This window comes from Coregonus lavaretus (genome assembly GCF_964263955.1).
Source record: "Coregonus lavaretus genome assembly, chromosome: 11".
Lineage (NCBI taxonomy): Eukaryota > Metazoa > Chordata > Actinopteri > Salmoniformes > Salmonidae > Coregonus > Coregonus lavaretus.
The window spans coordinates 43470939-43485685 of record NC_139998.1 but is presented as its reverse complement, the minus strand read 5'-3'; the positions used below and the strand labels follow the sequence as shown (position 1 = coordinate 43485685).

Here is a 14747-nt window from a genome sequence, read left to right as displayed (position 1 = left end):
TCACAGGAAACCTGCCTCCTGGACCAGGTGCTGGAGCTTATTATGAATGAGAAGTCCGCCAACACCGCCAGCCTTTTCCTGAACGAGGACGCCGACAAGCCCACCCTCCCTGAACGAGGCCTCTGGCGGCGGCTAAGTAGGGCCATGCAGAAGAGATCGGCCAGTGGCAAAGACACGATGAGCTCCATCACTAAGGAGAGCGTCAAGGGCTTCCTGAGACGCAACCTCTTTGTCCTCCTCACCATCGCAGCAGTGGCTCTGGGCAAGTGGACAAAATACTTTGTTACTGTCTTATTGGGGTTAGGATTAAGGGTTAAGGGTTAGGGCTAAGGTTATGGTGATGGGGATTTTTTAGTGGACTATGAGATAAAACTGAGTTAATCACGAACATATAGTTAGAATTCTCTGTTGCTAGGCAAGAACTTAATTGGTTCATTTCACTGTGTGTGAAGTGGGGATCTGACCTAGGGTCGAATTGCTCGCTCTTACCTAATCCATGGCTGTCCTACCTTATCAGAGACTGAAACCAGACTGTTACCTTATTCATTTCTCCTCAAACAAAGTACAAAGAGCGACGCCAGAGTTGAACAGAGTTTAGACTAATCATGAGTAATTACAGCATGACAGGAGGGAGGAGTGGGGTTTTGTGTACGTTTGAGAGATTGAGTGTGGACCTGTCATGTCCAACAATCAATCTTTAGGTCAAGCCAGGGAGAGCCGGTGTTTAACAGTTTAAAACTGAACATGATTATTTGTGAATGACAAGGGTTGATTGATTGTAATAATATTGTTTCTAAATTGAAGAGAAGTCAAATGTAGCCGCTATCATAGACTAAGGAAGTGGGCGGAGCAGTAGAGAGTGGGAAACTGAAGATAATGGTGGGGGAACTACAGAGGGAGGGGCTCTAAACTAGGATGTGTGTGAATGTGACTATATAAATGGAGAGCTGAGAGGGAGACGGGAGGTGGTCTGCAGACCATCTCGGCTCACGTTACTCTGTGTAATAAAGTCTATCTTAATTCTACAAAAACTCTGGAAGAACTTTGATTTTTAATGAAGTATAGTGATACTTTTCCACATCAATGGTTAGTTTGTTGATTGTTTGTTTATAGTTAATACAATGTTAATAAAAAAAAAACAATAGTAATTGCAGTGTTATTACACAGGTATATGAGCTGTAGCCCCCAAGTGTAGACTCCTGTGTCAAGAAGACTTGAAATACATACAGTATTCTTCATCAATGCTCCAGCCTTTATATCATGTCTCCTGTGTGTGTCCAGGTGTCATGCTGGGTTTCGCCCTGCGGCCCCACAACCTGACCCTCAGGGAGATCAAGTACTTTGCCTTCCCTGGAGAGCTGCTGATGAGGATGCTGCAGATGCTGGTTCTGCCTCTCATCATCTCCAGCCTGGTCACAGGTAGCTGGTCACAGGACTTCTGCTTTCTTAGCATCATTATAATGATTTGCATTTACAGTATGTATTGCTTTTGTCAAACTCAAAATGATTTACATTTCATGGAGATCTCTCACCCCTTCTGCATGTTATTACTCTACATTTTCCATACGTCTTGCTATTTTGAGTTTCAAAGTTAGTTGGTACAGTAGTAGTCTTGTGGAAGTACCTAGAGGATTCAGGAGAAAATTATTAACTTTGTCTTGTCTTGCAGGTATTTCCTCTCTGGACAGCAAAGTGTCTGGGAAGATGGGAATGCGGGCTGTGGTTTATTACATGGTGACCACCCTCATCGCTGTCTTCATTGGCATGGTCATTGTGATTGTCATCAAACCAGGGAAAGGCCATAGGGACAGCCCAGTGGCCTCTAGCGGTACCATAGAGCCGGTACAAGCAGCTGACGCTTTCCTGGATCTCATTAGGTGAGTAACTACTGTAGGATCCCAATGACAGTAAGTCAATAGAAGATATTAATAATTGATTGTCCTTTATTCACTGTGATAATAGTTCAGCATTGTTTATCTTTCAGGAACATGTTCCCACCTAATTTGGTGGAAGCCTGTTTCAAGCAGGTAAGGGAATTCACTTGCCAATTGATCAAGCTGCTATTCTTCAATACACTGTGTTAAAATGCTTACTCACCAAATAAATTGTTTAGGACTGATACTCTTTCCTTGTACAATACATACATGTATTCAATGCATGCACTGTTTCGCCCAGTACAAAACAGTCTACAAGAAGACCATCTACACCAAGAACGTGACCGTTTCCCTCAACCTGACTGACTCCCTAAACGCTACAGAGGCTGCCTTGGCTGCTAACATGAGCAGAGTGCTGCAGACCATCCAAGTGGGTGATACACATCGGTGGTGGTGGGGTGACTTACCCCAATGTAAAGTCCTTTGGGGGAAAAAGTGCTACAGTTACTTTGGATAAGTATAAATGTAAATGTGATGTGAGTGGTTGTTCTCCTCGTGCTCCAGGAGACAGTGGTGGAGACGATCCCAGTGTCTGGTTCCTCTAACGGGGTGAACGCCCTGGGTCTGGTAGTGTTCTCCATGTGCTTCGGCCTGGTCATTGGCACCATGAAGCAGCAGGGACAGGCTCTCAGGGACTTATTCAACTGCCTCAATGAAGCCATCATGCGCCTGGTGGCCATCATCATCTGGTTAGTAGTCAGATTAGTGGTTACAAAGTAACGCGTTAATGTACTCGTATGTGCCTTTACCATTATTTCGAACATACAGTATATCTCTCAAAACAGTTGCTTTCGGTGGAATTGTTGTGTTAGGTAGTGTGGGCTATCATACAAATATCTCTCTCGTTTATCTCCTTTCCTCCCTCTCGCTCCGTCAGGTACGCTCCAGTGGGCATCTTGTTCCTGATAGCAGGTAAGATCGTGGAGATGAAGAACCTGGCCGAGGTGGGAGGTCAGCTGGGGATGTACACGGTGTCTGTCATTGTGGGTCTGCTCATCCACGGCCTCTTCGTCCTGCCCCTGCTCTATTTCCTGATCACCAGGAAGAACCCATACACCTTCATCGCTGGCCTGCTGCAGGCCCTCATCACTGCCCTGGGGACATCCTCTAGGTGGGTGTAGGAACTGATTCAGGGTCAGATGTAGCTAATTCATTGCCCTGCGGACATCCTCTAGTTCAGCGTTTCCCAACTCCAGTCCTCCAGGACACCCAACAGCACACATTTTTGTTTGTGCCCCAGACAAACTCACCTGATTCCACTCATTGAGGGCTTGACGATTAGTTGACAAGTGGAATCAGGTGTGCTTGTCCGGGGCTACAACAAAAATGTGTGCTGTTGGAGATACTCGAGGACTGGAGTTGGGAAACACTGCTAGTTGTTGTTTGGACTATTATGATCTCACAACGTCCTCTATTCTCTGCCACCCTGCCATAGCTCTGCCACCCTGCCCATCACCTTCCGCTGTCTAGAGGAGAACAACCGTGTGGACAAGAGAGTGACACGTTTCATGCTACCCGTGGGTGCCACCATCAACATGGATGGCACTGCCCTCTACGAGGCTGTGGCAGCCATCTTCATTGCCCAGGTCAATGACATGGAACTCAGCTTTGGCCAAATCCTCACCATCAGGTGTGTGTTAAGATACCATTAATCTGATAAGCCACAATGCTATGAATGAGCTAGAGCTAGACCTTCAACTATGAAGTTATTTTTAAGTATTAAGTATTTGTCAACTATGAAGTTATTTTTAAGTATTAAGTATTTTTCAACTATGAAGTTATTTTTAAGTATTAAGTATTTTTTAACTATGAAGTTATTTTTAAGTATTAAGTATTTTTCAACTATTAAGTTATTTTTAAGTATGAAGTATTTTTCAATTATCAAGTTATTTTTAACAATAAATAATTTTGTAAAATCTCAACTTGGAAAGGGTATACAAAAGCATATTATCTAATTTTGTAACTACATTAGAGGAGAGAAAATAACAAGGTGTTTTCGTGGTCTTGTTAAGATGGATTTTGTGGTCTATGCCGAACTCCATGTTATTGGCTTTCTTCTATTGACTTCACTACCCAAGACGGATGACCTCTACCATGGAGTGTTGGTTTAGCTCAGGGATGGGCAACTCCAGTCCTCGGGGGCCAGAGTGGTGTCACATCCCTAGCAAACACAACATAAAAAAATATATACATGGTCACATGCTTCGTAATCAGCAGGTATAGACTAACAGTGAAATGCTTACTTACAGGTCCTGTTCTAACAATGCAGTTAAAGATATATATACATATATTTTTATAGTGACACAAGGAATAAATACACAGTGAATAACGAATAACAATAACAAGTAAAAATAACATGCTATATACACGGAGTACCAGTACCGAGTCGATGTGCAGGGGTACAAAGTAATTGAGGTAGCTACAGTGGGGAAAAAAGGATTTAGTCAGCCACCAATTGTGCAAGTTCTCCCACTTAAAAAGATGAGAGAGGCCTGTAATTTTCATCATAGGTACACGTCAACTATGACAGACAAAATGAGGAAAAAAAATCCAGAAAATCACATTGTAGGATTTTTTATGAATTTATTTGCAAATTATGGTGGAAAATAAGTATTTGGTCAATAACAAAAGGTTCTCAATACTTTGTTATATACACTTTGTTGGCAATGACACATGTCAAACGTTTTCTGTAAGTCTTCACAAGGTTTTCACACACTGTTGCTGGTATTTTGGCCCATTCCTCCATGCAGATCTCCTCTAGAGCAGTGATGTTTTGGGGCTGTCGCTGGGCAACACGGACTTTCAACTGCCTCCAAAGATTTTCTATGGGTTGAGATCTGGAGACTGGCTAGGCCACTCCAGGACCTTGAAATGCTTCTTACGAAGCCACTCCTTCGTTGCCCGGGCGGTGTGTTTGGGATCATTGTCATGCTGAAAGACCCAGCCACGTTTCATCTTCAATGCCCTTGCTGATGGAAGGAGGTTTTCACTCAAAATCTCACGATACATGGCCTCATTCATTCTTTCCTTTACACGGATCAGTCGTCCTGGTCCCTTTGCAGAAAAACAGCCCCAAAGCATGATGTTTCCACCCCCATGCTTCACAGTAGGTATGGTGTTCTTTGGATGCAACTCAGCATTCTTTGTCCTCCAAACACGACGAGTTGAGTTTTTACCAAAAAGTTCTATTTTGGTTTCATCTGACCATATGACATTCTCCCAATCCTCTTCTAGATCATCCAAATGCACTCTAGCAAACTTCAGACGGGCCTGGACATGTACTGGCTTAAGCAGGGGGACACGTTGTGACACTCTGGCTCCATGGACTTTGATATTTGAGCCAGGGTTGTTCATTTTCATTTGTTTGGGTGTATTTCTATGTTGGGGTGTCTAGGTTGTTGATTTCTATGTTTGGTGATTGTGCTTGATTAGTCATATGACTCCCAATCGGAGGTAACGAGTGTCAGCTGTCGGCTCGTTATCTCTGATTGGGAGCCATATTTATACTGTGTGGTTTCTCCTTGGTTTTGTGGGGTTTTGTTCCATGTTTCTGTCAGTGTTACAGAGGACTTCACTATCGTCATTTGTTGTTTTTTCGTGGTTGCTTTATTAAATAAAGTCATCATGTTCACTCCACGCGCTGCGTATTGGTCCGCTTCTTCAGACGATCGTGACAGAAAAACCCACCACAAAAAGACCAAGCAGCGTGTCAAGCGGCAACAGGACCTACCTACACAGGATTTATGGACTCCCATAAAGGATTCATGGACATGGGAGGAGATTCTGGATGGTGAGGGGCCTTGGGATCAACCGGGAGAATATCGCGGTCCTCGTGAAGAGCGGGAGGCAGCTAAAGCCGAGAGGCGGCGATATGAGGAGGCAGCACGGAGGCAAGGCTGGAAGCCCGAGAGTACTACCCAAAAATTTCTTGGGGGGGGGGCTAGAAGGGAGTGTGGCGAAGTCAGGTAGGAGACCTGCGCCTACTCCCTGGACTGACCGTGGAGAGCGAGAGTACGGGCAGACACCGTGTTACGCAGTAGAGCGCATGGTGTCTCCTGTACGCAGGCATAGCCCGGTTCGGTACATTCCGGCTCCACGTATCGGCCGGGCTAGACTGAGCATTGAGCCAGATGTCATGAGGCCGGCCCCACGCATCCGGTCACCAGTGCGTCTCCTCGGGCCGGCTTACATGGCACCAGCCTTACGCATGGTGTCCCCGGTTCGCCTACATAGCCCGGTGCGGGTTATTCCACCTCCCTGTACTGGTCAGGCGACGGGGAGCATACAACCAGGTAAGGTTGGTCAGGCTCAGTGCTCAAGGGAGCCAGTACGCCTGCACGGTCCGGTATATCCGGCACCACCTCCTGTCTCCAGTCCAGTACCACCAGTGCCTACACCACGCACTAAGCCTCCTGTGTGTTCCCCGAGTCCTGTGCGTCCTGTTCCTGCTTCCCGCACTAGCCCTGAGATGCGTGTCCTCAGCCCGGTACCTCCAGTTCCGGCACCACGCATCAGGCCTACGGTGCGTCCCCAGGGTCCAGTATGCCCTGTTCCTGCTTCCCGCACTAGCCCTGAGATGCGTGTCCTCAGCCCGGTACCTCCAGTTCCGGCACCACGCATCAGGCCTACGGTGCGTCCCCAGGGTCCAGCATGCCCTGTTGCTTCTCTCCGCACTAGCCCTGAGATGCGTGTCCTCAGCCCGGTACCTCCAGTTCCGGCACCACGCATCAGGCCTACGGTGCGTCCCCAGGGTCCAGCATGCCCTGTTGCTTCTCCCCGCACTAGCCCTGAGATGCGTGTCCTCAGCCCGGTACCTCCTGTTCCGGCACCACGCACCAGGCCTACGATGCGCCTCAGACAGCCAGAGTCTGCCGTCTGCCCAACGGGGCCTGAACTGTCCGTCTGCCCAACGCCGTCTGAACTGCCCGTCTGCCCAACGGGGCCTGAACTGTCCGTCTGCCCAACGCCGTCTGAACTGCCCGTCTGCCCAACGCCGTCTGAACTGTCCGTCTGCCAAGCGCCGCAGGAACTGCCCGTCTGTACTGAGCCGGCAAAGCCGCCCGTCTGCCATGAGCCTTCAGAGCCGTCCGCCAGACCGGAGCCGCTAGAGCTCTCCGCCAGACAGGAGCAGCCAGAGCCTTCCGCCAGACAGGATCAGCCAGAGCCTTCCGCCAGACAGGATCAGCCAGAGCCTTCCGCCAGACAGGATCAGCCAGAGCCTTCCGCCAGACAGGATCAGCCAGAGCCTTCCGCCAGACAGGATCAGCCAGAGCCGTCCGCCAGACAGGATCAGCCAGAGCCTTCCGCCAGCCATGAGCAGCCAGATCCGTCAGCCAGCCATGAACAGCCAGATCCGTCAGCCAGCCATGAGCAGCCAGATCCGTCAGCCAGCCATGAGCAGCCAGATCCGTCAGCCAGCCATGAGCCGTCCAGCCAGGATCCGCCAGAGCCGTCCAGCCAGGATCCGCCAGAGCCGTCCAGCCAGGATCCGCCAGAGCCGTCCAGCCCGGATCCGCCAGCCAGCCAGGATCCGCCAGAGCCAGCCAGCCAGGATCCGCCATTCAGTCCGGAGCTGCCCCTCAGTCCGGTGCTGCCCCTTAGTCAGGTACTGTCCCTTAGCCCGGTGCTGCCCCTTATCCCGGTGCTGCCCCTTAGCCCGGTGCTGCCCCTTATCCCGGTGCTGCCCCTTATCCCGGTGCTGCCCCTTATCCCGGTGCTGCCCCTTAGTCCGGTGCTGCCCCTTAGTCCGGTGTTGCCCCTTAGTCCAGGTGGGGTTAGTTGGAGGGTGGTCATTGGGAGGAGGCTACTGAAGCAGGTTGTGACTGTGGTGGGGTGGGGATCACGACCGGGGCCAGAGCCGCCACCGTGGACAGACGCCCACCCAGACCCTCCCCTAGTCCTTATGTTGGTGCGCCCGGAGTTCGCACCTTTAGGGGGGGGTACTGTGACACTCTGGCTCCATGGACTTTGATATTTGAGCCAGGGTTGTTCATTTTCATTTGTTTGGGTGTATTTCTATGTTGGGGTGTCTAGGTTGTTGATTTCTATGTTTGGTGATTGTGCTTGATTAGTCATATGACTCCCAATCGGAGGTAACGAGTGTCAGCTGTCGGCTCGTTATCTCTGATTGGGAGCCATATTTATACTGTGTGGTTTCTCCTTGGTTTTGTGGGGTTTTGTTCCATGTTTCTGTCAGTGTTACAGAGGACTTCACTATCGTCATTTGTTGTTTTTTCGTGGTTGCTTTATTAAATAAAGTCATCATGTTCACTCCACGCGCTGCGTATTGGTCCGCTTCTTCAGACGATCGTGACACACGTCTTTCACTGCAGGATTTGAGTCCCTGGCGGCGTAGTGTGTTACTGATGGTAGGCTTTGTTATTTTGGTCCCAGCTCTCTGCAGGTCATTCACTAGGTCCCCCCGTGTAGTTCTGGGATTTTTGCTCACCGTTCTTGTGATCATTTTGACCCCACGGGGTGAGATCTTGCGTGGAGCCCCAGATCAAGGGAGATTGTCAGTGGTCTTGTATGTCTTCCATTTCCTAATAATTGCTCCCACAGTTGATTTCTTCAAACCAAGCCGCTTACCTATTGCAGATTCAGTCTTCCCAGCCTGGTGCAGGTCTACAATTTTGTTTCTGGTGTCTTTTGACAGCTCTTTGGTCTTGGCCATAGAGGAGTTTGGAGTGTGACTGTTTGAGGTTGTGGACAGGTGTCTTTTATACTGATAACAAGTTCAAACAGGTGCCATTAATACAGGAAACGAGTGGAGGACAGAGGAGCCTCTTAAAGAAGAAGTTACAGGTCTGTGAGAGCCAGAAATCTTGCTTGTTTGTAGGTGACCAAATACTTATTTTCCACCATAATTTGCAAATAAATTCATTAAAAATCCTACAATGTGATTTTCTGGATTTTCTTTTCTCAATTTGTCTGTCATAGTTGACGTGTACCTATGATGAAAATTACAGGTCTCTCTCATCTTTTTAAGTGGGAGAACTTGCACAATTGGTGGCTGACTAAATACTTTTTTTCCCCACTGTGTGTACATATACTGTAGTAGGGGTAAAGTGACTCGGCAACAGGATAGATAATAGACAGTAGCAGCAGCATATGTGGTGAGTGTGAAAATGTGTGTGTGGCGTCAGTATGTGTGTGTGCTTGTTACGTGTATGTGGGTGTATGTAGTGTGTGTGTGTGTGTGTCTATGTGTGTGTTGGGGTGTTAGTGCAAGTATGTGTGAGTGTGTGGGTAAAGACCAGTGTTTATACAGTGGGGAAAAAAAGTATTTAGTCAGCCACCAATTGTGCAAGTTCTCCCACTTAAAAAGATGAGAGAGGCCTGTAATTTTCATCATAGGTACACATCAACTATGACAGACAAATTGAGGAAAAAAAATCCAGAAAATCACATTGTAGGATTTTTAATGAATTTATTTGGCGTATTGAATAGAAAGCGGTACAAAACACCTCAAGATAAAAACATAATATTAAAAATCAGTAAGTTAGACTAAATATTAGCATTTCATATATTCGTAGTTAATATAATTCAATCTGGATAATAACACAAAACAGATCACAAGGCTAGAGAAATATATCGACAAATATTACAACAACACGCAACACCCAAACATGACTGAAGACAAGCGTGGAGAGCCGATCCCCAAAAGGAAACGCGACTCATCGACTGATACAGATGATATATGCTTTTCACCACTGGGTATGGTAAGTGTGGAAAGCGACCTGTTGAAGTCGATAAATGACAAATTGGGCATACTAGAATTGGTCAGTAAAGACGTAAAAGAGTTGAAAGCGAGTCTTCAAATGAGTGACGAAAAAGCTTTGGTAATGGAGAAAGAAACCAAATAATTAAAAGTGACAGTCTCTAAAATGGAAACGGACGTTAAGGAACTAAAAAAGGAGAACAACCTTCTGAGAGAAGCCTTACTAGACATCCAAACAAGATCGATGAGGGAAAATCTAGTACTTACGGGCATTCAGGAAAAGGAGGGAGAATTAACAGAGAATATTATGAAGGACTTCCTGCATACAGCGCTACAAATCCCACTCGAGGCTGTCGATAAAATCCAACTCGAACGTGTACACCGTTTCAGAAAAAGAGGACAGAAATATGAGCGCCCAATCGTTGCCAAATTTGCTTTTTTTAAAGGATAAAGCTATGGTGAAAAGCCTAGGAAAAAGACTTGCTGGCACGAAAATAGGCATGAATGATCAGTTCCCGAGGGAGATTGTAGAAAGGCGCAAAGTTCTGTATCCAATCTTCAAGGAAAACAGATTAAAAGGGAAACGTGTTGCACTCGTGGTGGATAAACTATATATTGACAACCAAATGTTCAGAGACACAAAGACTACTCCATGGCTATTCTAAAAGTTGTAATAGAGGAGTCGAATATTGGAGCACCTGATACTAGCAATGATAGGGATTGTAATATTAAATAACATTTATAGTAAGTATATTATTTTATAAAAGGATAAAACGACATAACAAGCAGAATAATACATCTTTAAATACAAATAATTAGAACATGGCTTTTTTGGTGGGAGGTTGTTGTTTTGGCAGATGGTTGTTGTGGTTGGTCCTGTGTTCTCTCTGGCGTCCTTTCCCCCTTGCGGCAGATGTGGATGCGGGTGCGTTTGCACGCTCTGCTCATTTCTTCCGCAGTCAACCATGTGGTGTGCATTTTTGTGTTTGAAAAGGTGCGGCGTTAAGTGAGTGAGAGGGGAAATGGTTGCATATCCCAGAGCCGACCGGGGGTCTATGAGCAGGGGTAGTGAGAGAGAGCTTTCAATTTTGTGTAGATGAGGGATATACATTTTAAAATATAGTATACATCTAATCAAATTTTTCATTGTCCTATCATGATGGAAAGATCCCTAAACCTATAACCTGGACACCCACCTGAGCGACCCATACACCAAAGAGAAGTTCCCATCTCTTTTATGGACCTGCTGTGAGTATGCAGCCTAAACAGAGAAATAAATGCGGTCAGAGACCTACTTGATGTCAGTGTAGCTGTAGGTGGGTGTGGTGGTGGAATCAGGCACAGGACGCACAAAGTAAGTCCAAAATACTTTAGTTGTTTGGCAACAAAACACAGCACGAAAACAAATGCCCTGAGGCGAGAAACTCCGCACACCGGCGAAATAAAGCGGGCGCACAAAATACGTGCGACAAATTACTCCAAAAACACAGAATGGAGAGCAGCTCAACCGAGCAAACTGTACATACAAAAGCTAAGCGCACGACAGTGAAAACAATCACACACAACACTAGACAAACACAACGAGAACTTATAGGACACTAATTACACTAAACGATAACAGGTGTAACAACAATCAGACAAAAGCAAACAAACATAGAAACATGCAACGGTGGCAGCTAGTATTCCGGAGACGACGAACGCCGAAGCCTGCCCGAGCAAGGAAGAGAGGCAGCCTCGGCCGAAACCGTGACAGTACCCCCCCCTTGACGCGCGGCTCCAGACGTGCGCCGACTCCGGCCTCGGGGACGACCAGGAGGACGCGGAGCAGGGTGCGTCGGGTGCCCACGATGGAATTCCGTCAGGAGAGACGGGTCCAAAATGTCTCTCCTCGGCACCCAGCACCGTTCCTCCGGGCCGTACCCCTCCCACTCCACTAGATATTGGAGACCCCCCATCCGACGTCTCGAATCCAAGATGGACCGCACGGAGTACGCCGGTGCCCCCTCGATGTCCAATGGGGGCGGAGGAGTCTCCCTGATCTCACTTTCTTGGAGTGGGCCAGCTACCACCGGCCTGAGAAGAGACACATGGAACGAGGGGTTAATACTTTTATACTCAACAGGTAGTTGTAATTTGTAACACACCTCGTTCAACCTTCTCAGGACTTTAAATGGCCCTACAAACCGCCGACCCAGTTTCCGACAGGGCAGGCGGAGGGGCAGGTTTCTGGTAGAGAGCCAGACTCTATCACCAGGTGCGTACACCGGTCCCTCACTGCGGTGGAGATCGGCGCTCGCCTTATGACGACGGAGGGCCCGCTGCAGGTGGACGTGTGCAGCGTTCCATGTCTCCTCCGAGCGCCGCGCCCACTCATCCACCGCAGGAGCCTCGATCTGGCTCTGCTGCCAAGGTGCCAGAACCGGCTGGTAACCTAACACACATTGGAAAGGGGTTAGGTTAGTGGAGGAATGGCGTAGGGAATTCTGGGCCATTTCGGCCCAGGGAACGTACCTTGCCCACTCCTCCGGCCGGTCCTGGCAGTATGTTCTAAGAAACCTCCCCACATCCTGGTTCACGCGTTCCACCTGCCCATTACTCTCCGGGTGGTAACCCGAGGTGAGGCTCACCGAGACCCCCAACCGCTCCATAAAAGCTCTCCAGACTCTGGAGGTAAATTGGGGACCTCGATCAGACACAATATCCTCGGGTACCCCGTAGTGCCGGAACACATGGGTGAATAGTGCTTCGGCGGTTTGCAGGGCAGTAGGAAGGCCCGGCATAGGGAGCAAACGACAGGCCTTAGAAAACCGGTCCACAACGACCAGTATAGTGGTATTCCCCTGTGAAGGAGGAAGGTCAGTGAGGAAATCCACCGAGAGGTGAGACCATGGTCGTTGTGGAACGGGCAGGGGTAGTAACTTACCCCTAGGCAGATGTCTAGGCGCCTTACACTGGGCGCACACCGAGCAGGAGGAAACATAAACCCTCACATCCCTCGCCAACGTGGGCCACCAGTACTTGGCACTAAGACAGTGCACTGTCCGGCCGATACCAGGGTGTCCAGAGGAGGGTGACGTGTGAGCCCAATAGATCAATCGATCCCGAACCTCAAGCGGAACGTACTTCCGACCCTCCGGGCATTGAGGTGGACTAGGGTCGGTGCGTAACGCCCGCTCGAGTTCAGCATCGACCTCCCACACTACCGGTGCCACCAGACACGACTCCGGCAGTATGGGAGTGGGCTCCACGGACCTCTCCTCCGTGTCATACCGCCGAGACAGTGCGTCTGCCTTACCGTTCTGTGACCCAGGGATGTACGTGATCTTAAATGTGAACCGGGTCAAAAACATATTCCACCTCGCCTGGCGAGGGTTCAGCCTCCTCGCTGCCCGGATGTACTCCAGGTTACGGTGGTCCGTCAAAATGAGGAAAGGGTGTTGAGCCCCCTCAAGCCAGTGCCTCCACACCTTTAGGGCCTGTACCACGGCTAACAGCTCCCTGTCCCCCACGTCATAGTTTCGCTCCGCCGGACTGAGCTTCTTGGAATAAAAAGCACAGGGGCGGAGTTTAGGTGGCGCGCCGGACCGTTGCGACAGCACGGCTCCTATACCGGCCTCTGACGCGTCCACCTCTACCTGAAATGGCAAAGAGGGATCCGGATGCGCCAGCACCGGAGCCAAGGTAAACAGGTCCTTCAGCCTCCCAAACGCCCTGTCTGCCTCGGCTGACCACTGCAGACGCACCGGACCCCCCTTCAAAAGAGACGTTATGGGAGCTGCCACCTGTCCAAAACCCCAGATAAACCTCCGGTAATAATTCGCAAACCCCAAAAACTGCTGCACCTCCTTCACAGTGGTTGGCGTTTGCCAATTACGCACGGCTGACACCCGGTCTACCTCCATCTTCACCCCTGACGCAGACAACTGATAACCCAAAAAGGAGACCGACTCCTGGAAGAACAGACACTTCTCTGCCTTGACATACAGGTCGTGCTCCAACAGTCTCCGCAACACTCGGCGCACCAGGGCCACATGCTCGACTCGCGTAGGCGAGTACACGAGAATGTCATCGATGTACACGACCACCCCCTGCCCCTGCATGTCCCTGAAGATCTCATCCACGAAGGATTGGAAAACTGAAGGAGCGTTCATCAACCCGTATGGCATGACAAGATACTCGTAATGGCACGAGGTGGTACTAAAGGCTGTCTTCCATTCATCGCCCCCCCTAATGCGCACCAAGTTGTACGCGCTCCTGAGATCTAATTTAGTGAAGAAACGCGCCCCGTGCAATGACTCCGTCATGGTCGCAATCAGCGGGAGTGGATAACTGTACTTCACCGTGATCTGATTGAGACCACGGTAATCAATGCACGGGCGTAATCCTCCATCCTTTTTCTTCACAAAAAAGAAACTCGAGGACGCAGGGGAAGTGGAGGGCCGTATGTATCCTTGTCTCAGAGATTCGTCTATGTACGTCTCCATAGCTCTCTTCTCCTCCTGAGACAGAGGATACACATGGCTCCGTGGGAGCGCAGCTCCTGCCTGGAGGTCTATCGCACAATCTCCCTGCCTATGGGGAGGCAACTGCGTCGCCCTCGACTTACTGAACACAATAGCCAAATCCCCATACTCAGGGGGAACGTGCAATGCGGGCACCTGGTTTGGACTCTCCACGAGGTAGCCCCTACGGAAACGCCTAAACATCGACCCACACACTGGGCAGACCACTCCATCAGAGCCCTCTCCTGCCACGAAATAGATGGGTTATGGGTACTCAACCAGGGCATGCCCAGCACCACCGGATACGCAGGCGAGTCGATCAGAAATAGCTGGATCATCTCCTGATGACGCCCCTGCGCACACATCCTAAGTGGCGCAGTGACCTCCCTGATCAAGCCCGCACCCAACGGACGGCTATCTAGGGCATGAACGGGGAAGGGAACGTCAACTGGAAGAAGGGGAATCCCTAAGGCTAAGCAAAACTTCTTATCAACAAAATTCCCAGCCGCGCCTGAATCTACCAGCGCCTTATGCTGGGAATGAGGTGCTACCTGTGGAAAACGCACAGGTATACAGAAATGTGCAACAGAG

At 49.1% G+C, this 14747-nt stretch overlaps 1 protein-coding gene across 1 annotated transcript in view; it reads left to right on the top strand.

Moving 5' to 3' along the window:
- Positions 1–14747, top strand: part of LOC311137640 (excitatory amino acid transporter 1-like) — a gene marked incomplete at its 3' end in the record, with an annotated part of 40631 nt that continues 25884 nt past the window's right edge. The window contains exons 1-8 of the mRNA XM_084172153.1: positions 1–262; positions 1282–1419; positions 1670–1877; positions 1985–2027; positions 2176–2304; positions 2439–2623; positions 2812–3045; positions 3370–3564. Of these exons, the coding sequence (XP_084028279.1) occupies positions 43–262; positions 1282–1419; positions 1670–1877; positions 1985–2027; positions 2176–2304; positions 2439–2623; positions 2812–3045; positions 3370–3564 (1352 nt within the window). The 5' untranslated portion in view covers positions 1–42. The remainder of the gene's footprint in view (positions 263–1281; positions 1420–1669; positions 1878–1984; positions 2028–2175; positions 2305–2438; positions 2624–2811; positions 3046–3369; positions 3565–14747) is intronic.